The sequence below is a fragment of the Stylophora pistillata genome, chromosome 7, assembly GCF_964205215.1.
Source record: "Stylophora pistillata chromosome 7, jaStyPist1.2, whole genome shotgun sequence".
In the NCBI taxonomy this organism is placed as follows: domain Eukaryota; kingdom Metazoa; phylum Cnidaria; class Anthozoa; order Scleractinia; family Pocilloporidae; genus Stylophora; species Stylophora pistillata.
The window spans coordinates 32,395,825-32,420,040 of record NC_142525.1 but is presented as its reverse complement, the minus strand read 5'-3'; the positions used below and the strand labels follow the sequence as shown (position 1 = coordinate 32,420,040).

General features: G+C 38.8%; 1 protein-coding gene across 2 annotated transcripts; it reads right to left on the bottom strand.

The window, feature by feature from the left end:
- Positions 1–52: 52 nt before the first annotated feature.
- Positions 53–24,172, bottom strand: LOC111335615 (uncharacterized). 2 transcript variants are annotated; one of them, XM_022941573.2, is made up of 28 exons: positions 23,980–24,172; positions 23,824–23,902; positions 19,317–19,426; positions 17,715–17,832; positions 16,847–16,893; positions 16,352–16,389; positions 15,712–15,912; positions 13,339–15,074; positions 12,500–12,539; positions 12,109–12,143; positions 11,896–11,941; positions 10,831–10,919; positions 10,693–10,732; positions 9,171–9,244; positions 8,183–8,219; positions 7,949–8,088; positions 7,474–7,495; positions 7,085–7,152; positions 6,664–6,724; positions 5,863–6,053; positions 5,464–5,491; positions 5,133–5,206; positions 4,247–4,410; positions 3,798–3,943; positions 3,460–3,515; positions 3,277–3,313; positions 2,493–2,637; positions 53–1,048 (listed from the first exon to the last, which is right to left on the bottom strand). In XM_022941573.2, the coding sequence occupies exons 1-28, from the start codon at positions 24,084–24,086 to the stop codon at positions 781–783; spliced, it is 4,197 nt and encodes a 1,398-aa protein (XP_022797308.2). In that variant the 5' UTR covers positions 24,087–24,172; the 3' UTR covers positions 53–780. The 2 variants fall into 2 exon arrangements, with proteins under 2 accessions (XP_022797308.2, XP_022797309.2); XM_022941574.2 differs by lacking the exons at positions 23,824–23,902; positions 23,980–24,172 and adding an exon at positions 22,848–23,059.
- Between the last annotated feature and the right edge of the window lie 44 nt (positions 24,173–24,216).

Here is a 24,216-nt window from a genome sequence, read left to right as displayed (position 1 = left end):
GAGCCAAAACGACAGTACAAATGGACAGTTGCGATGAACGCATGATCGTAAATTCTTGTCAAGTGGCAAATTTATTGTTCGTCATTGTAGCCAGCGAAACCATCCACTACCCTTGAAGCATCTTGAACGGGCTTAAGATCATCAGTTACAAAAAAAGAACTACTTTTTTCAATTCATTACTTTCTTGCTATCGTTCTTTTATATACGACAACTTATTGACAAAGGGAACACCAGTCACGATGACAAAATGCTTCCTCATCTCACCGCTGGCACGATACAAAGACATTGAGAAGCAATTTTTTTTGCACCTCTAATCCTCCTGCTCAAATCCAAAGGAAATGTATAAAAATAGACTCGTTACTTTTCTCTTTTACAAACGTAAATATCTCCATTGTAACATAGAAAACTATGCAAAACATTGGGAATATTGTCTTTCCCCCACCAAAAATTACTACAGTCGACAACCCTTAACCTTCAGTCCTTTGGTTATAGACGAGAAATAAACTGCAAAACTAACAACTTTGCTGTTCTAATAGCCAACAGCTTATAACAATTTCAATGCACTTGCGAACATGCTTCCAACGATAAAACAGCGACGATTTACGTCCATTTAAGGTAGACAATATTTAAAATCGCATCATTAGGTTATTCGCTTCCTCTTGAATCCGAATGGAGAGGTTCCATCCCCGTTTGGTGAACGGCATGTATCTCCAAAGAGGTGAGAGGTGAACCTTAGCGACCCCACTTTGGTTCTGACATGGTGGATGCTTCCTGATTTTTTCAGGTCATGTGAACGGATTCCACTCTAATGTTTAGGAGTCTTCTGAGGTTGTAGTTAATAGGTACAAGTTCCGCCATCGCCTCATGAGTGCTGCTATCCGATGGAGCGTGCTTCGGCACAACACAAAGAGGTCTATCGGCAATTTCGGCCATAAACTGAGACCAGGGCATTTCTCGTATGTCTAATCTTTTCGCCTTTTTTAACAGAGCCCCTCGGCTTATTCCAAGATGTTCTAAGACATCGGAGAGGAGGACGTAATTTCTTCGCCTAGCAAAGGGCAGAACAGATGGACGAAAAAGAGTCAGAGATACAGGTAAAATTAACAAATGGTAAACACCACAGCGTACACTATTGAGTTATGGATGCACGCGGGAGGTTGCTAAGCACGAAAGAAGCGTAAGAGTCGCTTGAGGCGATAGCCGAGAGCGACTCTAGCTTCTTGAGTGCTTAGCAAACCTCCCAAGTGCATCCATAACTCAATAGTGTACGCTGTGGTGTTTACCATTTGTTTTATAACATAACATTGATACATTGTAGCTAAAGAGTTCTCTTTTAATTAACAAATCTTACGCGACCAGAAAAAACAAGCGCGCGCGGAAAAATAGTCTTTGCATTTGCTCACGTCAGCAGCGTACACCCATGGGCAAATGGGGAACACTAAATTGACCAATCAGAGCGCGCGCTTTACTTTGGTTATGTTATAATACTGTTTGGAAATACTGTTTCTATGATGACAGTAACTTACCACAGAGTCTACCAGTATATATTTAAAGCAAAGTTAAGGAGGGGAGGTGCTAACCACCACACAAATTCACCGTGAACTTTCGCAGAGGGTATTTCATGTAGAGAACCTCTCTTTGCTCTTTCGTTTATTGTTGCTGTTTTTATTTATTTGTTTGTTTTTTGACATTTGACAAATGTTCTGGCCGCTCCCAAACCTTTGTTCGTTGTCATTTTTTTTGTGTGTATAGGGCCAGACATTTGTACAAGAAACTGCTCCGTAATCATCCCTGCACTGACAGCCCTGGATTATAAAGCAATAATAATAATAATAATAATAATAATAATAATAATAATAATAATAATAATATTAATAATAATAATAATAATAATAACAATAATAATAATAATAATAATAGAAAAGTGGCGATGACGATAATGACACTCGAAATAATAATGTTGATAATATTAGTAATGATAACCTTTATTTAGCAATAATTTCCATAAAATCCTCCACAATACAAAATATTAACAGCGTAAAAAACGGTCCAAATAACCCACTTTCGGCTCACATCTACTCCTTTTTTTTAATGTCAGTGTCTGAAAAACTATAAATAACGGAGTCAAATCTGAACAGATTCGAAGTCTAATAATCTGATAAGTAAAAGCATATCTAAAACTACACAGAAAAGAGAAAGGTGAACGGCAAATCTAGAACCCTATATACAAGGCTGCTAAAAAGCATCAAACAATGTCAATGGCTCCCTCGCCAAATAATAATAATATAATAATAATAATAATAATAATATAATAATAATAATAATATAATAATATAATAATAATATTATAATAATATAATAATAATATAATAATAAAGGTCGGGAAATAATCAAACAAAAACAGCTCTTTCAGAGGTCTTAAATTCCGATAAAAGGAACAATAAAAAGAAAAGAAAAAGGCCAGTGTTTCTTAAAAACCAGTGCTTCCTTACCCGGTTGTTAATTCATCATTCATCATGAATGGTAGATTGTAGGTTGGAAGATGAGGCCTATCACTTAATTCAAACTCTCCATCTGGGACAGTTTCACTTCTTGGAACGCCCTCGAATATTCCAGAAGTGTGATCCAGGGACTCATCTGATATAAGTAGAAAAATAATAATGATAAAAATAAAAACAAGCTTTAAATATTATCGCTAAGTTTCAGTCAAGGACATCATAACCACAATTGTATCTTAGCACATTCTTCACGAAAAACGCATATTTTCAAGGTCGCACGAAATCCACTTCTGCCGAATTGTTCGCCCTTTAACTCTCACTCGTGAGTGACTAAGACAGATTTCCTCATTACAATACCAATCCGAGAAGTGATGAGAAAAAAAATATCTATTAGGGGATTACAAGTTGATCCAATCACAAATTCTCCAAACTAACGTCATAAGAATTGTATGGCAGACAGTAAGAAGAACTGCTCACGAGATCATGGAAGTGGAAGGATTATGAAGAAGGGCCCTTGTAACACCAAAAGCAAATTTTATTTCCATTTCAGAAATAAGGGCACAATTCAATAACACTTTGACCTCTTAAAAGCGATGCCAATCAATCCAAGAACGGTTCAGCCAAGCTTCGCACGATCAGGTTTGACCACGACAATTACTTAATCCCTGGATGCCCTCCTAGTTCTTTTTCGGAAATTCACGTTTACGTCAATTGCCATACGGTGCAGTTAAATGCTAAGACTAATTCAGGTATAACACAAGTTCCGTGCTTTACTTACCCATGGCAGCACATGACCCATCAAATTCCCAGCATCCCTAAATAATAATAATAATAATAATAAAACAACAACAACAACAACAGGAAACAGAACATGTCAATCAAGCACCATCTAAGCAGAGACCTCAACTTTACTCGATACTTAGTTACAAGAGAAACTCAATTGAAGTCAATTCTTAGTCACCTCAGTTTCTGTGGCAGACATCGGAGGGTTTCTTAAATCAACATCCTCGAGAAAACCTGACGGAGAGAAAACAAAGGAAGAAGAGTTAAACGTAGAGATATTAATCATCAAGTTAACTTTGCAATGAAACCAAAAGATATGAATCGTGAGTATACCTCATTACAGAATAAAATGTCAGATGATGTTCAACTTAAAATAAGGACGAAATTCCTTCTTCTTTTACTTTTTGTTACCAAATTTAAATCAAGTACCCGTATATCATGTCAAAAAGTCGGTCAATCAATCAGTCCGTCGAAATTAATCAATCGAAAAAGATATTTGGGTCATCTGCCACTCACCTTCCAGAAAAGCTCTTGTGTTTACGTCTTTAGTACAAGTAAGGGCGCTGTTCCCAGAGTACGTTGCAAGCTGTGGGTCTGCACCGTATGATAACAAAACCCTGAGCACATCCACGTAACCTCCTTCTGCCGCGTCATGAATGGGCCTAGCGACCAGGTGTAAACATAGAAATAGGTAAATGAACGAGGAAGCGAGCGAGTGAGTGCCCATGAGTGAGTGAAAGAACGAAAGGGACTGAGAATGTGATTGAGAATGTGACTGAGCGAGTATATGGGTACGTACATGCGTGCGTGCGAGCGAACGTGAGTGACCGAATAAGTGTTGACTGGACAACTGAACATTTGAGCGGGTGAAGCATGACAGAGTAAGAGCATTCGTGCGTGCGTGCGTGCATAAGCGAACGAATAAGTGGTAACCGGTAAATAAAAAGAACAAACGTTAAACTCACCGAATGCCATCATTAGAGCAGGCGTTTACGTCAGCACCGTACTTGGCCAGCACCTTGACGACATCAACTTTGCCTCTGGAGCAAGCTTCGTGTAACGGCGTCCAGCCAGCGTTGTCCTTGGCATTAGGGTCGATACCTTGATGGATATGGTGATGGACTGTTTCCTGGTAAACATTAATAAAAGCACGGCGCATTCATCGTGTCCTTCCGTATAAGTCATGGCATTTTGAAATTACGCTATCGCTCCGGTTCGGGTTTTCTATTACATCCAGCTGATAGTACTTGTTTGTCAGCGCAACTAAATTATCCTCTAACCAGTTTAGTTACCCCTGCATTCTTACCGAGGACAATATCATATGAAACTACGCCAACGTCTTTCCGAAAAGGGATTTTCAAAAGAGAGGAGCAATGAAATTTCAAACGCTTTTTGAATCGGGAAAGTAATGGGAAATGTTACTGTAAATTTCATGTTGGTCTTTTGGGCCTCAAGGTCATGCATATCGGGGGATTTTAGTGTATCAAAGTAGACACAGCAGTCAAACGTCTTCGCAAGTGCGAACGTTGCAGAGGCAAGTTGTCTTAGAGGAATTATAAGCAACCACGCAAGCCGGTAGAAAGTGTATAAATGTTTTGATAAAGCTGAAAAAATTGGTAAATTAACAGGATATCCCTAGTCAAAAAGGTTAAAGCTTTCAAAGTTTCTCAAGTTTCCTTTTCCCTACTTTGTTTCCTTTCACAGATTTCTACACATCTTTCCATTTCCCCCATATATTGCGTTTTCCTTGGAAATTTGTGCGAGAAATCGGCGCGCGGGTAGCTTAGATTGATCTCAATGCGCATGGTCGACGTTTGACCGCCGCGTTATCAAAGTACTCTTGGTACTCACGTGGTATCCTAACCGAGCAGCTTTGTGCAATATGGTTTCGCCTGTGTTGCGATTCACATTCAACTTCCTGGCCTCTACAAGAAACATCCAGAAGTGGTCAAGACAAGAGATACGCACGTAAATCTCAAATTAACGGTTCCCGCGTTTAAATGGTGCTAAGAAATGGGAGGCCATCACAGAGATAGTTTGAACAAATAGGAAAAGAGGAAGAGAGGGATGAAGCAAATCGTATTTATAATTTCCATCATGTATAACTAAGAGGCTACATGTAGTCGAGGCAGACAGTGTTCATGAGGCTATCAGGCTACTCAAACTTATTTTAAACACCTACCTCTCAAGGTATCATCCTCATTGGTGTTCTAAGAGAGGAAAAAAGAAATAGCTGGTTAAAGGCCTATTGGTGAAGATTACATCAATCACCTACTTATATCATACAGGAGGGAAATAACTGTTCAAAATAGATATACTCATTGAAATCTAAGGAAAAGACGATGTCATCTTCGAGGTTCTTTCAAAAGCTATTAATCGAACTTTCAATCATGGAGAACAGCAGGCACAACTACACACGGCAACAAGACCCAAAGCAAAACATATTGCCACGTCACGTGGCAAAACGACTATTCAAAGAGGCTAATTTCAGTGATCATCTCTGAACTTGTCAACACATTGACAACTGCATTATATCTAATTGATATAGACATCTTTACTTGTATTTCCCCCAAAAAATTACCTCTTCAAGAGAGTCATCAACCTCCCACTTCCCACGTGCTTTTAGAGAATTCTCTACAAGTTGTTGAACCTCCTCATTCTCAGCGATGATACTTTTTCTGATAGGTTTCGAGTTTACACTTTCAACCACCAACAGAGGAAACTCTGATGTCTTTGTGGTACTCTTATCACTGTCCTGCTGGCCCTCTAAAACTGCGATATTTGAGAAACTAAGTAAATTTACATCTACTGAACAGTCTATTAATACCAGAATTTACCAAATATTTTCAGTTGCCGGCAGACATGCAGAAAATGCATTTGTCAAATATCACAACGTTTTCATAGTTTCTTACCTGGACTGTATAATAGGACTAAATCAAATCAAACGTAAATAGGAAATTGCAGCAAATTCTGTGCAACTTTGACAAAATGTTTGTTTCTTTTATGTTTTATGTTAAGTTGTGATTTTTTCTTTTTGTTAAATATCCAAAGGTAAACGCCAAAAACTTAAGGGTAATGTATCGTACGACACTTTCAAGAATTGTAATGCAACGACCACAAAAAAATTGGCTTTTCTTGGTTAAACACACTCTGATAATCCTTATTAATTCTTAAACGATCCTCTCTCACTTTCCGCTTATTTCTTCCTCTTTGTAGTTTGTCTACCTTGGTAAACTATTTATTTTTCAAGGTTTCCTCTTAATTTAAAAATGTTTCAACGATCCCCTTCTCCTTTTTCCCACTCATGCAGAAATATCAAACACGTATCGAATTTGCCTTTACAGCCCTTCCACCCGTATCAGTGCCTTGACTCAACACTTACCACCATCCGTCTGCTTGGACTTTCCACGTGTCCTAGATTCGAGAACCACTGGCTTAAAATCCTGTTAATGATAAGAATGATTGGACAGCAGTATTATGTTTCACACATACAGCCCACAAGGATACATTTCTACCCATGCCAACATTAAATAAAGGAATAAGCTGAGTTACGGTACAAATAAACAGTTTTAAGAATAAAATTGTTCAATATAAGTGTAAAGTAAAGACTTGAAAGATGTCTTGGGTAAGTTAGAAGTAACTTATTTAATGCCGATATTGTAGGAAGTGATTGCCCACTCTTCCGAGCCGGTGGCTTATGTTAAAATGACAATGTATGGATATTTTAGGGAGAAGTTACATGTTTAATCATTTATGGGAGTTAAAGGGTCAAGAGGAATTTGATGGAGCAGAGGTTAACTTACCCTAAAACCTTGATACGCCGTTACCAGCATGTACGTCTTAGTAACACGATGGGTCCTGTCAGTTTTAGCTAAGAATGACATTATAAATAAATGATTATTTTCTTACAAAGAGATGGGTTTTATACTCATAAATGAAACATGACTGTTGTTCGTCCGGTCATTGGAATAAAAAACGCCAAATTTAAAAGAAAAGTCCCGTGTGATGCATTAAATGTTAACTTTTCATATCACTTCGTAAACAGATCTCAACAAACCCTGCATATATAAAACCTCGGAGTATCAGATGATGAATAGGGGGGCTTCTTTGGATCAGAAGAAGCATACGCCTGTACCCTTAACACAGCGATCTTTCTTTCCAAGATCCCTTCTGACAGAAAGCCAAAACTTACCGTTTTTATCCACAACAACTTCCTAAGGAAGAAAGAGAGAAAACAAAAATGACGAGAAAGCAACAACAAATGAAAAAGAGAATCTAGCTCTGCAATGATACACTAGAGGGAAACTGCAGATGATCCTTAGAAGACGACATCAGATCTCTTTCATGTGAACTTTTGTTTTACTTTCGGTCAAATATATTAATAGCGTTAAAAAAGAAATTAGTTTTTCAACGGCATATGGCGTGATTAAAAATAGACCCTTGGCACTGAGGTATCTTTCCTTCCTTTCCAAAACACGAAGGTTAATCTAAAAGCCGTTAGAAAAACAAAAAGAGGCAGTGACAAATATGATAAAAATGATATCGATTTCATTGGGACAATCACCCAGAAAATTGAAGCGAGTAAATAGTAGTTACATCTATAATTCCATCAACAAACAGGAGATAGGTTACAAGTAATCTGTTGATCCGAAGCTACATCAACTGACCTGTTTGTTCACTCGCAACGGCTCTATCTCAACTTTCGCACGTTTAACGGCTTTTTTTCCCATTTCAACGGGAGTAGAGGGTCTTTTGCATAAATGTTTTTCTGGAACGTTCTCCTTTTTGGTTTCCTTAGGGCCACAAGCTAAACAGCGAAAAAGGAGGACTTTGTTAATTTAAACCATGAAACCAAAAGGAAAAACCACAGCTACTAAAAATCTAATCTAATCTAAACTTACTCTCGCTAGAGCATCTTCTCAATTTCACAGGTTTAGTCTGAGTAAAGAGAAAAAACAGTAAAGCTTTTCATCAGGCAAACGTTGTTAAGTGGAAAGTCATTTCTAGGAGTACATAATTTCAAATACAAAGAGCAAGGAAATTGTATAATTACTAGTTATTTTCTTATTTGAAATTTTAAGACAAACACTAGAGCGAATGGAGAAGTTGCATCCTATGCAAGAAACAAGCGAGGATTGTTGAGCATCACAAACCTCGTTCCCAGACCCAGGAGAAGACCTAACGCTTGTCACAAAAACATATTTACATAACTGTGAAACCTCGACTACATATCGGTGTTCCCACGGTCTGTTCCCCTGAAACAAATCACGCTACATGCAAACCAAGCTGTCCGTTTCTATAATACTGAAACCAAAACGAAACATTTCGTCCTCGCTTCGGCATAAGCTTTGTTTTTTTATCGTGAACAGACAACAAAATAGTTTCAATTTCATACTAAAAAGGGGATTTTTGGCTCCTTTTGATGTGCTCCTGTTCGCACTCAATTTGCAATTGAAACATTTTTAGCTCCAGTTACAGTTATTGTGAATATCATTATATCAAATTGGTCTAAACACGTGTGCTTAAATTAACATCACTAAGTTTCTTTCCAACAAAATCTAACGAGCCTTAATGTGCCAACGTGTTGATCGCTTTTCTACATGATTCGTCTAGCATCGAGGGCGACCTGTATGATGCCTTTAACTACCGCTGCATTTCGAAACTGATCCAGCCACGGGCAAAGTTAGATATACGAAGCCTTGAACTACAGATACCTCGTCATCTAGTGAGCAAAGCGAATCCACAGCATTCTCGACTGCCGGGTTGTTTATGTTATGGACGAAACAAAGAACAATGACGCGAACGTAAATGTCGACAAACACAGCGACGCCAAAAATCTAGGAAATGGTTATAACAAGAGAAAACTGAAAACACGATGATTATAATTACCGTGGTTTTTTGCTTTGGTAAAACAACTGTTTCTTGTGGGGCATCCGTTGGTTTGGGAACAAAAGCTCGTTTCTCTGTAACCAAAAAAAAAATAACATAAAATATTTATAACAACAACGGGTGATGAATAGTTTAAGAGATTATTTACTGTCACAAAATAACCTATCATTATAATGTCACGCACAATAACACTACTGACAATTTATCACAGTCACGCAACAAGATTTGAATAAGGGTCTTACAGCTTTGATAAAAATTTGAAAGTCTATCTCAAACATAGGGAGCCTAAATATTTGTAACTGGAAAACAAATTTAAATCTTCATAATCAGAGCTGAATTTCTATTTAAAGAAGTTAGAGTGGTTGTTCCAAATATAAAAAGGAGCGCTACTGAGGGCAGCATGTATTGAATTCTACGGTTTAGATCCTTTCCAGTTTTGACATTCTCCGTGGATATCGCTTTTTTACTCTTTAGTCATTTACGTTTGGGTTTTTGCGAGTAAGACGTAAACTACTGCGGCTTTTTTGATCAAGAGAGTCTCCTATCTCGACCATCTTTTGCACCTCGTTGTCAGTTGTTACAGTTAGTTTTTTTATTCCGTTTAAACAACTTTCAGTTTTGATGGAAATTTTAGCCGACTATCGAAACTCTTTTCGCGCTCTACCTTCAAAATGAAACAGAACTACCGCGTAACTACCACTTTCGTGTTGGACGACCTAACGCGACATGTTCCTCATTTTACAACCACGCCACTTTTAAGACCATAAAACACCATTTGAATTCCCCAGTCCCTAATTTAGTTAATATCTCTCCGTCACTGTTACCATTCGTTAAATTGGTCTCTTACTAATTTTAAGGTATTTAAATAGCCCCCATACAGACAATGAGAAATAACCTTTATTGAATCTAACATGAAAGTGTATAAAAAAGAATTTTAAAAATCTTGCAAGTTACAATTCTCCTTTTAAGGAAAAATATCCCTAACCTAATGCATGCTCGCTAGTCTACTCTAGTTTGAGCACTCTGGCATGGCTTAGACGATACCACAAAGGTTGGGTCGTTTGGGGTGACCGTCTCGGTTCTCCCCCATCCTAGCATGAGCACTGCACTGATGAGGCCCAGAAGGCCGAAACAGTACTGTCTGCAGTTAATTATATGGCTATGTATAATAAAATTATAATGTGCTGTTTAGGTAGTCTATGTCTTACTTTAAGTCTCTTGACTAAGGAAATGCATTTAGTCTTCAAAAGTTCAACGCAAAAGAATAATAAGAAAAATTTACTATAAAAATAATAAAAATAATCTATAACTGATGAGTTTAAGGAAGTCTTGCTCGACCCTTCTCTACTTCCAGATACCCATACAGTCAATAGCCTCACAAACAAATTAGTTAGTTATCAGGTTGTCAGGTTGTCGCAGAAAAAGGGATCTGTATTGATACCTTAAAACCAAATTTTATTCCCCCCTACCTTCGACCCCCACCTTCCCCACCCTCACAAAAACTAATCTCGCTACACCTTACCTCTTTCCACACGCTTTCGTGTCAACTTGGGTTGCTCATCCTATTCAGAAACAAGAAATTACAGGGTCAGTGGGGCAAAATCCTTCCACGCTCCAAAATGCCATGGAAGTATCAAACAATTTAAAAAACCATTCGTACACTATCCTGCAATAAGTTCGTTCTCCGCTTCTTTGTGACAGTTGCTGGCTGCTTATCACTACTTATCACTGCTGAATTGTCCTCTTGGCCTGAGAGGAAAGTAGCAAAGTCAGAATGAGTATTAGAAAAAAACTTATGACCCATGACAAACGAAACACACGGGGGAATCGACTTATATGATACAATAATTATTAAGACCAATCTGAATCCCAATCTGATCACATTAGAGTTGCTAACTATGCCATCCTTATAAAAAACTGGCAAACATTTCACCAACATTTGACATGGCTAAGCGTATTTTGTAGTATCATAGCTTTGCACAACATCAATAATAAGAGAAAATCAAGACTGTACGAAAATAAGAAAGGGAGAAATGAAGAGGAAACTAAACAAAATTGTTTTAAATAATTGCTCAAGCTATTACTTCAATTGGTTTTAGACTCATCAAATGGGCGAGTCCGTTACAATATTAAGAGTCATTTTCAACGAGAGAAAAAGTACAAATTAACAAATGGTAAACACCACAGCGCACACTCTTGAGTTATGGATGCACGCGGGAGGTTGCTAAGCACGAAAGAAGCGTAAGAGTCGCTCGAGACGATAGCCGAGAGCGACTCTAGCTTCTTGAGTGCTTAGCAAACCTCCCAAGTGCATCCATAACTCAATAGTGTACGCTGTGGTGTTTACCATTTGTTTTATAACATAACATTAACACACTGTAGCTAGAGTTCCCTTTTATTTAACAAATCTTACGTGACCAGGAAAAAACAAGCGCGCGCGGAAAAATAGTCTTTGCATTTGCTCACGTCAGCAGCGTACACTCATGGGCAAATGGGGGACGCTAAATTGACCAATCAGAGCGCGCGCTTTACTTTGGTTACGTTATAATAACGGTTTAATTTAAAAAAATTAGGAAGAACAAAACAGTAGGCATAAGGAGAGTTCCAAATCGGGAGAATGAACACGGAATAAAGATGACCCAAATAAAACTACGGTTCCAAATTTTGGAAACGCACTAAACTAGAACTAGCTTCTTCAACTCGAAAACTTAACATAAAGCATTACCTGTCGACTTCACCATCATGCTTCTCCTCTGCGAAAACCAAAGCCGCTGCAAAGCAAGTGGAAAACAAACAAGCATATTAGACACACATCTGATTCCGAATCTAAGAGGGGGATTAAATTGCACCAAGCCAAATACTGCATCTGCGATGAAGTTTTTCTCCCTAGAATCCTAGTTAAAATGTCCACCACGACAACGATATTTTTTCAACTTACTCTCCGCTTAAATTTCTTTATCCACACCTTCGTTGCTACAGAATTAAAAGAAAGGAGTTAGTACCTTTAAAACTAGTAAAGCGTACATACAGTGGAACACATACACGTAAGACAGAATTTGATAACCATGAAAAAAAATTACATATATAAACTTTTAGCTAGCGTTAGTTACAAACATTTCGTACAACCAAAGTACAATGCACCACACTACATTTCACAAAATTCCAAGAACTCATTTTAACTGTGCTACTTTAGGTCAGCAAATGTATGGCGATGTTAAGATATAAATTTTCCCTAGGCGGGTGGTTTCCTTAGGATAAAAAGCCTACCCGGCAAATAAAAATAAAAGATAAGAAGGAAAAGAATAAGTTATAGCCTAATGAAATTTTACCTGTTTGTTTCGTCCCATCATTTGGTAACGTTGATTTTTCCTAGTATAAAAACCAAATCAAACATGATGCTATAAATTAGGTAACTTACATGTTTCATGAAACAACAACTTGAAGGAGGTTTCTACGGGACTTCCTAAAGGTTTTGTTTATCACGCTTAAAGCAAACAACAAGCATAAATAATTGCCGAGCTATAGCTCATCGTAAAGTCTTGAGATTGAGATTCGGGAAGATGGAAAACAGTGAATTTTCGTTATACAGTCTGGGGATGGTGGAGACCCCGGCTGGCTCTACATGGGTCAGTCAACCCAACAGACTACCCATAATGACGCCTCAGCTAAAGAAGCGCTTGGACGTAAGCTTTAAATTCGAGGAAGGATTTGAACCGGGACACACTACACTATAAAAAAATGTTTTTTAGTGACAATACTTGACTGTTTTTTAGTGTAACGATGAGAAGTAAATGTGCAAGTTGTAAACAATTTAAACAAGAAATTGAAACATTCCAGCAAGAGAAACCAAAGAGATAAGGTGGTAGAAAAAGTATCTCGTTTAGAGTGTTCTCCAATACTTTCGTGAGAAACGATGGGAACAGCGAGAGAGGGAAAGCAAATTATCTATCGTAAATAACTGAGCGCTTGCAAATTTTTTTCTTAGATCAATTATTACACTTGCACCTGCAGGACATATATCGAATCAAGCCAACCTGCTTGGATGTCTACTTCGTTATTTACCCATTCTTCGTATCGAAAAACACACTACTAAAATCTATTTTAACTACTTGTATCACAATTGAAAAGAAAACTGTTTCAACAACATTTCCAAGCGCCGATACAATACCTTGTGTCTTTTTCGTAACCGTCTTTTGAATGAGTCTTTCTTTTTCATTTCTTTAGATTTCTCTTTCATTTCCATTTCACTAAACTGCATCATTGCTCTTTGCAAAGCTCTTTCCTCGCGAGTTAATTGGCTTGGGTCTCGGTATAAGTCCCCAACGCTGGTTTCACGAACAGGTGATGGAAGCCTAGGCTCAAGGCGGCGAATCATTGCGCTGTTTTGCTTTTTCTTGGTACTTTCTTTGTCTATACCGATGTCTTCAACGTCTTCTATGTCATCAACGTTTTCGACTTCTTGCTTTTCATCGGAAGAACGTTCTCCCGCACATTCCCTGATGCATTCCACACTTCCTTCCATACTTTCTTCCACATTTTCTTCGGCACTTTCTGCTATGCATTCCTCCACGCATTCATTCACAGTTTGTCCCAAATTTGTGGGAGGATTTTCAACATCATCCGAATCCACATTGCACATCACATGAGGCGAAACAATCGATTCGTCGGTATCGATTTCACAAACGTTTTCATTTTGTTGATCGTTCGAATAACTCAGAACTGTAATGGGTGACTCGCACCTTAAGTACCTTTCTATGTCAGGGCTGTGTGCCGACTCACGCAAGGCACATTCGTAAGATTGGTCCGCGAGTTCCTCCTCCACAGAGCCCCTTCTGTCGAGTCTATTTGTTCTTGGGGAAATTGAATATCCAGTTTGAGTTGGTAAAGAGCGAAAAGTATCCGGTGGTCGAAACGAAACTCGCGTAGGAACAGAAATGCCGGCATTAATTACACCCTTAGCAGGGGAAACTGGCCGAAACGTTCTCTCCGGTATATCGGGTGAAGATGACAGTCTCTCGGGGCAAATTAAGTCTTGTTGTGTACGAATCGGTAAATTACGTCTTTCCAAAGCAGTCAAGGAAACAGGTGGACGTATCACACCACAGGGTATTCCTGCAGGTGAAAGCATCGGTAACACAAACTGAAATTTTGAATTGGATACTTGTCCCTTTACAGGAGAAGTCACAGTTTGCAATTGTGGGCACGTTGGAGGTTGCAATCCTTTGGCCAAAGGCTGTGAATGCACAGGCCTGATAGTTGCAATGTAGGTATTCGGAGGAGGAGTCCCAGTACTGATAAAAGGACCGATGAGATGAGTTGTTGCAATGTTGGTCTGTGTTCTGTCGACGTTTACTTTTTCACCAGTCATCCTTGTGGAGTCTAAGCAAATTAGTTTAGGTTTCTCAACAGTACTAGGTTGAACAGCCACGGGATTCGTATTGCCGTTAAATCCAGGCGCAGGTACCTTAGTCGCATAAGTATTTTTAACGCTTGTCGACCCTGATGCTGGACTGACGCATTTTATCGGAGTCACTGAAGGAAATATCAAATTCGAGTCCACCTTAGGTCGTTCTGTCGGAATTATCACTTGAGTATCAACAGGGTGAGCCTGTCCGTTTACAACGCGCGACGATTTGGCATTTGAACGCATGTTTGACGCGTTTAGCTGCACAAGTTGCTGTAGGGACCGGCCAGAAGTAACAGCATCATACCCCGTTCTCAAAGGCTGTACCGTTGGCGGCATGTTACTCCCAATTTCCTTGTTTATAGTAGTTAATAGCCTGAGTTTTTCAGAAAAGGGAAACACTCTGTTTCCTTCCAGTGAGGTTGTTCTTTGCATTGGCTGTTCAGTGTAAGAGGTATTCCTTGTATGTTCGAAGACATTACGTTCTTTCGTTGCGATCTCTAGAAAGTAAAAAAAAAAAGTGATTAGCGTCAGCGAGAAAATATTAAAAAAATATATAATAATAAATATAAAGAACAAATATTGAATTTGCATGCTTAGATTTGTTCAGTGCTCTTTCGACTTAAGTGGTCTGCGATTGAATCAGACGTAAACTAGGTGAACGTATATTGACGTTACCTTATTTAGGACATGTGAGAGAAAGCTGGTTTCTAACCATTGGCCACAAACAAACAAACAGCTCAAAACAATAGGGATTTAACTCGCAACACTACTATTAACAAAGAGCTTCAAGTCTCATAAGCAAAACAGTATAATCCTCTTCATATCTGGTTCATGGGTTAAATTGTTTTTCTTTCAATTAATTCATTTATTTAAATATGTATCTATTCTTCACTCATGCAACATGTGCACTGGGCAACCTCATTTAAATGATACACTTCAAACACCAATCAAGGCCAACGAGACACCATGCCGCATTGAGAAATTCTAGACTAAGTTTTCTAACCTGTGCCCTCGTATACAACGTGTACATGTAGAAACCCTCGAGAAGATCACTGTTGTAACAACAGCGCAAAAGAATAACTCATAAGCACGAAAGCGATATACATTACACATCCAAAATCAGAATTCACGTACTCGACATCGTCTGTTTTTCTTCCGCCGCGGACGCACGAGCGTCGCTCGCTGACCCTGTCCCATTTGGTACAGTCTCGACAATGCGGTTTTGTGCGAAGGTAACGGGAGATCGAAAGTTGCTGTTGATATGTTCGAATACAGAACGCTCATTTCTCACTTCCGGTGCTGGTTCAGAGCTTTCGTGATTCAGGGTTGTGGCAGCTGTCGGGAGACAAACAAAGTTATAAAATAAATTATTGAAGATTGATTAGCTACGTTTTGAATACATTTGGGCAACTCACACAAGGCAGTTTTTGAAACGGTCCTGGATTTTGGTTGGACCAGTGTGTAATTTCTCATTTCAGCAATATTGCTGAATCATTCATTAAGAACATAAGTAAAAAGGAAATAATCACCAATCTCACAGGTTTTTAATTGTTAAACGAATTCTCCTAGTCGTATGAAAGGAAATGTAAAAAGAGAGGATAAAGAATATCGATATTGATGTTACGGTGTGCAGGGGTAATACTTTGACTGCTCAGTTTTGTTTGTAAGGAATGCAGATCACCACTCATAAATTCAAGAAGGGGTAATATTTTGACTGCTCAGTTTTTCTTCTAATGAATGCAGATCACCTCTCATAAATTCAAGAATATCTCACCGACAGTCACGTCATGATATTCAACGTTCAGATTTTTTCTGTTGAGAAAAAATTGAACAACTCTGAAATTAAATTTAACACTGACGGTCCTCTATACTTCACATGTATGTATAAGACTTACGAAGGACACAGAAAGAGAGAAAAATGGAATTTAAGGTAAATTTTGAGAGCAAGGAAACTCAGCTACACTAACTACACAAATATTTACACAGAAAAGAGAAAAAGAGATAAAATGAAGTGTTCTGTTAGAGGTCAATCGTGTAAGTTTCAAGAAAAATTTCCTTTTAAAGAAACATACGTGAAATAATGAATAATTGCAGAGGTTATGAAATTTTTATTTAGATATTAAAAAATGTTTGTACAATTAAGTCATGACTGAGCCTTCGCCGGCCGTTACAACAATTCTTTAAACCCACACAAGAAATACGTGCGACGCGAACTGCTGTGTCACGGTAGATTTAAAAAATTGTGTGACAGTCTATAAACTCATCGTACCTTAGAACCTGCACAGCCGAATCAGTCAAGCCATTGGCATCTCCCATCTGCGTAAAAGAATACATAACATATAGTCACTACCCTCGGGTGCCTATAGCAGGGATACCGTACAACCCAAACACAAGCTTCATAACAACACTTTATTATCCAACTACACTCCGTATAGTACAAATAACGCCAAAGACGAGTACTCGTTATTTGTATTTTGACGCGACCTGCGGGCTCGCCAAAATACGGCACGACTCGCAAAAATACATATATCTTATTAGACGTTTTGTTGTGTAGTATCGCTGAGTATTTTTACGAGTTGTGCCGTATTTTAACGAGTAAAAAAACTCAGCGATACTACACAACAAAACGTCTAATAAGTTATTTATTATTCAACACGCCAAACTGTTATTTCAGTGCGGGCGAATTTCGCGGATATTTATTTACGAGGAGTGCGTGACAGAAGTATGCGAAGCGGAACGGAAATGGCGCGTTGTATTGCTGTTTCTATTTTCTTCATTAAATGAAGAAATGTTCTGGTCGTCAAGCTGTTTTTCTTTGTTCGATTCATCTAATAAACTTGGATCTATATTTGCCAGCCCTACTGACTCTTCGTCGTCGGAAATATGATTCAAATTATCCGCCACTTTTTTTTTTCGTAACTACAACCCAACTCTTCGTAACTACAATTCAATTCTTCGCTTCCGCGACGCGAGAAAACCTGTTTAACCGGTACTCTACAATAAACGAGTACAAATACTGCGTGATATTTGTACTCGTCTATGGCGTTACTTTTATTCGTCTAAGTGTAGTTGGATAATAATCATTGATACTACACAACAAAACGTCTAATAAGATATATGTAATTACTTATACTTGCCGGAAGTTCGCGCTGCAGTACCACCTGTTTGCCGTTATAACAAGCCTCAGCTTTTACTTCGGATGACCGTTTTAAGTTCTCCGCTAAAATCTTCGCGAAGGTCTGTCGGCTAGCAATTCTGAAAACCATCAGAAAAATACGTCATACTTCAGGAACGTGGGCTAAAGGAAAAATTTAAAGTTCCTCAGCCTTTGAATTTCGCGGTCCCATGTTTACTACTGAGGAGTCTATGTTAAACTTGTCATTGCCAAGGTCTCATTCATAAATCTACTTGCTATCTGCCATACAGTTCTTATGATTTTACTTCGGAGAATTTGTTATTGAATCAACTTATAATCTCCTATGCGCGGCGTCCTGCATTCCGAAACAATCAGCAATTCCGATGGTGTCTTGTTTGTGAATCGTTAACCCATTAACTGCCACGATCTGATCATGAATTCTCCCCTGTAGCTGCTATACATTTCCTTGTAAATTGATTAGGAGAATTTGGTGTCCAATCAAGGTAACAACTTCTATCTGATAAGTTTGAGTATTCTCATTACCTGTTTGCTGGATCAAGTATGGATAATATAGGGAGAAGTTACAAGTTAATCACTTCGAGGAGTTTAAGGGTTAGAGAGATGGTAAATTTTGAATTTGTTTAAGATATCACTTATGTTCCGACAAAATGTGACAAAGGATAAATCAGGAAAATACAGTATTGGTAGAACCAAAATTATCACACCTCTGTGAAATATTAGTATTACACATTCTTACTTTGTGCGTTTTTTTTATTTTTATATTTTTACTTATTTTATTTTTTTCATTTTTGCCAGAAAAAATGCTCGTAATTTATTTTATTATAGACAAGCAGGCGTTTCTATAAGTTTGCCGGCTTTCAAACTGAGAATATGCTACAACTCGGGCAATAAACTACTGATCGGTTATGATTTTAGTATTCCAGATAACTGTATTCGTGTAGTTATAACGATGGATGTAAACGCTAAAATACAAGCTACATAAATCTTGAACACAACTTAAATCCTATACATTTACGAGAAAATTCTGAATGCAACGATAAATTCTACTGATACCTGCGTTGAGGTAAACGAACTTTCTGTTACACTCTGTAATTCGATACTCGATCGTAATCGAGCACAGAATACTTCGTGTGAGACCGTGTGACGGCGAACTTATAAAATAAATTGAACACAGAAAAACAACAGCTGGAATAATAAAAGCATGTAGATCTGTACGATTGAGCATTCTCTCAATTATTTCATTTCGTCTCATTTCAGCAGTGCAATTTTTTTTCCTCGAAACAAAATTACAGAAAACACTCATTTGATTAGGACTTACTAGATATCCAAATGGAACCGTTCGACTAAGTTCGATTGCAGCGATAAATTTCGCGCGGTAAGTTCTTCAACGATCGACTGTGTTCGATTTCAAAACTGTACGATGATCAAGTAAGCTTGCCAACGCCAGGATTTGTCAATCAATCCTCCCCTGAAAATCAAATCTCGTCCCCTGGAACAAAGATTTAAGTCATATGCACTAATTTCTTACGGTTTCCATTCCCAGGCAGCGAAGGAATGAACAGGTAAATCTAATTACACGTACCTTTGAATTATCTCCTCTACAGTACTACCACCATTTTGAAGGGAATCATCCGGGATATCGTGGGAACAAGATACGTCCGCGATATCGATCACACTTGGTTCAGCGGTACCCTAAACATCCAGAAGAGGGAACCCACTTAGATAACCGTTTATCCTTTAGTTTCTATGTCGAGAAATAAGGTACGACGGCTTAACTTTGAGAGCAAAGTTGTGATGAACATTACATTTTCGCAGCATGACGGAGAGTGCAGCGTGACAGTTCACGCAACGCTCATAGGGTGTCATGTAATGGCCTTTGTAACACACTGAAGCCAGAGACAAATTTTCAGAATTCACATTGAGTGTTTTAGGTTTCAGCCATCTTTCTTTGGAGATAGACCAACTCAAAATGGTTGTAGAATAAACCAGATGGTGTTGTACCCACATTTGTCGTAAACCAGATTTTAATATCGCTACAAACATGGTGCTCAATAAGGATTTTCTGTTTAACTAACACACATCAATGATTTCCAAAATAATATGGAGCAAAGTTATTTTAATCCAAACAAAACAAGCCCAAGCATAAAATGATCTCTGCATAGCCACTAACAATGAAAATAAAACGTGAAATATGACATTTACAGTAAAATCCAGAGTTAAAAACCTTTTACACTCATTTCACATGGAGGCAAAACTTCATAGACGACCGATGACAGAGAGCGATGTCTACGATGTTACTGAAAACGGTTTATAAAGATAATCGGTTGGGAAGTAAAATGACAGCAGAGACACAATTACAAGTGAGTGCCACGTCGAAAACAGAGTGATGTGCTGCGTAACAATTCGCAAAGCTTCCATACAGTGTCACGCAATGGACTTTGAAAAACACCTTTCATCTAACTGGACCTTTGGAACTTGCTTCAAATCACCTCCTTCAGCGTGCTAGGTGACCAGGTGTTGGAAACGCTGGGGTTCTTTTTCTTCTTCTTATGCTTCTTCTTTTTTATAAAGGCATGTGGGGCCCAAATTTTTATTCGATCAAGAGATAAACTAAACACTAACGATCAGACTATAAATTACCGACCGTAAATCTAATCCTTTCTTCTTAATGAACACTAAGAAAAGCTAAAAAAAAAATTGTTTCATCACGGTATGTACAGAGTTAAGAACATTTGTGTTTCTCTGCCTGATATTGTAACCCAAAACTGGAAAGCACTGTAAACAAAGACGTCCCCCTCAAAATAAGGGACATGGGTAACAAGCGGCCATTTCTATGGGTGAATTAAGAATACAGAACCGGCGAGAAGAATCGAAATTTGACGAGGTTAAGCAAATCACAGAAAACTAGCGTTGACTAAAAAATAAGTGTAAGAGAACCAATATCAGTAGAGTTAACTACAAAGATGTAGGTTAGCTGAGGAGTAATAACAAAACGTTGTTTGGTAAATTATAGAATTGGAATCAACGTTGACTGGAGGGTTTCCCTGAGGGTTTACTGCGTAGATGGTTATTGTGGTGTTTATGTGTTTCTGAGGAGTATAGGTGTTCTAGCTCATGTGAAGGTACAACACACAATTGAGCCAACATCGACCTTTAAAGCTGGAGGCAAGGTATGTAACTCAATCTCTACAACATGAGGCAATTAAGGGCGGCCCAGTTCTCCTCCCTGAACTGGATTCTGGGCACATCAAAAATGGTTCACCCCTAACACTCTCCGGGTTACGGTGAGTGTCCACTGGCACTCACTGAGTCGAGGTGTTTGAAATCCGACCACTGTAAGACTCAGAAAGCTCTGAATACTAGAAATACACAAGAATTGTGATTGTGCCTCAAGGAAAAAGCCAATCTGGTTTAAGAAATTAAACTACATACAGCAATAGTAATCACTCTGTGGATTTGAGGTTTCCCCTCGTGTCTTGTTCTTTACCGAGTCTAGTTAGTGCACAACCGACTAATCAGAATTCTTGTCAGAATCAAATCATCATCATTATCCTCATTTATTAGCCACTTCTGAAGTAAGATTTATACGAATTCAACAGACTGGTAGGAGGAGGAGACCTCCAAGAAAACAACAGGCCAGTACGGGAGGCCACTTCGGATGTCAACTTGTTTAGATTTTGAATGTGCAGCCTGGCCAATTCAGACTTATTTTATCAAAAATTCCATCATCCCAGGGATCGATACTGAGACGGAAGTCCAAACTAAAGGAGCATGGTAGTGTTAACGGTTAACGCAACTACGATTAACTGAATGTGAAACTTTAGCATTGTCTTGGAAATTAAGCTTTAGAATGGCTCTGATCATGTTTCTAAAAAGAAGGCCGTAAGAAAAGAAAGCACAGTTCACGACGGCTTCACCAACCGCGAACCTTAACTTCGCCCAAAATTACAAAGTAGCAACACGAAACCGCGGGATCAATTACTCGAGATGTGCGTGCTGCAATCTTTGTTCAGTACGAAAATGGACCATTAAGACTTCCTACGACCTAAACAATGAGAAGTAGAAGTATTCTCATATCGCCACCTCAGTAACGTTCAAGGATGAAACCCCAACACAACCTCGTCACAATTTGTGAGCTAACAGCTTACTATCAGAAATATCATTTGAATAGAGATACAGCTCACATCCTCGTCTGCCTTGTTAATACAGTGTGCTCTCTAAGCTATCAGAAAATATAACGTGGAAAGGCACTGGCAGACAGAAGTATACATTCTTGAAATCGCTTAAAATTTGTCCTTTTGGTTTTACGAGCCACAATTACTCAAGACTTTGGGCTATCTGTGCGACAATTACATGACTAAACTGATGAAAACTTTTTCCTTGAAATGTCGTTGGACAGCAACCAAGTTGTTAGTCTAAAATTTACCACTTGAAAATCTACTTCTTCGCCTCAGAATTCAAGTCCTCCTTTAAACGTATAATTTGAACCAAACGATTTGTAGGAAGACTGATCGAAGAACAGGTATCAGAACCCTACGAAAATTGTTCCAACCTCTGCCTTTCACTTTGTTCATAACACACTTAGGAACCCTTTACAAAACGATTCCGCGAGAAAAGAAAGAAGGACTTCGTCGAGTAATTCTAAAACAAACCAGTTTTCTCACTCCTTAAAATGGCAAAACCAAGCTCACTTAAGAGTTATCAACAGCGAACTTGCTGGACTGAATCAGTTTTGTTCTCTTCGAAGGCAACTGTAATTTTCTGTGAATAACGGTGCACTCTCATTCTATGCTTAACATCGCTGGAGGAACAAGTTTCACAGACAGAAAAGTAACCCGGTGGAAAGTGCCTATACTCACCAACACACCTTGACACTCATCATTCAGAGTAAGTTCTATCACACTAGACTACTGATATTCCTTCCCCTTCTAGAACATACACATTAAAAACGCAGTCTAAACCCTGCAAACAGGGATCTCGTTGTTCAAATTCGATTCCCCGAGTCCAACAGTCTGCGAAGACAGCGCGGCCCTGTAATACTAGGAAAAGATTTCTTCGACATTCGTTTCGATTGTTTCAAAGCACAGAAAACTAAAAGAAACTACACAAATACCTGTTTAGGTTCAACGGACGTGATCAGTTGATCATAAGCACGGTAACGCTTCATCGGGAAAAGTCCTGCGGTTTCGATCAGCGAGTCAACGCTATATCTCTTATGCGAGAAACAAAATGGCGGTCATAACAGGAATACGTCTTGTTCTTTCGAGTCTCGTGATACGACCTCAGAACCACGTCATAATCACGAACAACATGGTGGGGTATTCTGCGATAATCAATGACGAATTGAAAATGCGCTTTGCCTCGAGTGATGAATATTCATGTTTGAGCTAATGGTTTCCAACCTGGTTATTCATACATGTCGGAAGACGTCCGGCAAAACCTGCCTTAAGCTGGCCTGTGCATCAGTCACGAAGGCTTGATGTTAGTTTTAAATGTAACGCACGGCGCGAATGAAGGACGGTTGTTGAATTCTTAAACACAGCCCCGAGGCGATTTAAGTTACTCAAGCATCGTCAAGGAACGCTACGCCACACCGCAGAAGCAGCATTAGGTCAAGAGGTTGAATATTGCGAATCGTTAATTTTTTCGTCCACACAGGGCGTTTTTCGTTTGCGAGCGTTCTTTGCTGTTTCTACCATGATGTATTTAAAACACGACTTCTATATCACACTGCCACGAGCTAATAATATCATACACTAAGAACCGATGCATCGCATCGACCTCGCTAGACGACCCCATCCTTACCCCGGAATTTATGCGCTGTGACTTAAATGTTTGTTTCGCTTTCGGTTTATAACGAATCCGTTACTTCTCGAAGAGGAAAGAAACGATTTCTAAGCGTCGAATGCATACGCCAAGTTTCTCTCTAAAGGAATACTTACGAGGCTGCAAGCCTAACCGGCCAGCCACGAACTAAATACGTTTTGGAATTCAGTAACTAAAAGCACATGATATCCAAGTCGGCTCTCGTGTGGCGTGTTCTATAGTCTGTGCGTTATGCTGTTCATTTTTGACTAAAGTAAAATTACCTTCTCGTCAGGGGATGTTTCCTGATTATCAATAGAGTTTTCTTTCTCCGTTTCACTCACGTGAGTCCCATTACAGCACCTTAGAGAAAAGAAATAACAGAATATTCACACGCGTTTCAGTCGACTGATCACGGAGTCGCCAAGCATGTTGCTTACGAAGTTTGCTCTCTTCCTTGGATGACTAAACGATCGCTGCCATTGGACACGCCAAGAACATCCCAAACATTTCGATCAGCATCATCAGCCATAATCAACAGGAACATAAGACTATGGCCCAAATTGAAACCTTAAATTGGGAAGCATGGCGCACTTCAACAACAAAAGTTACCCTGGTGTTTGGGCCAGTCTCGAGTGCGATTGCATGCTCATTACCTTTACGTGACGTCATGCAAG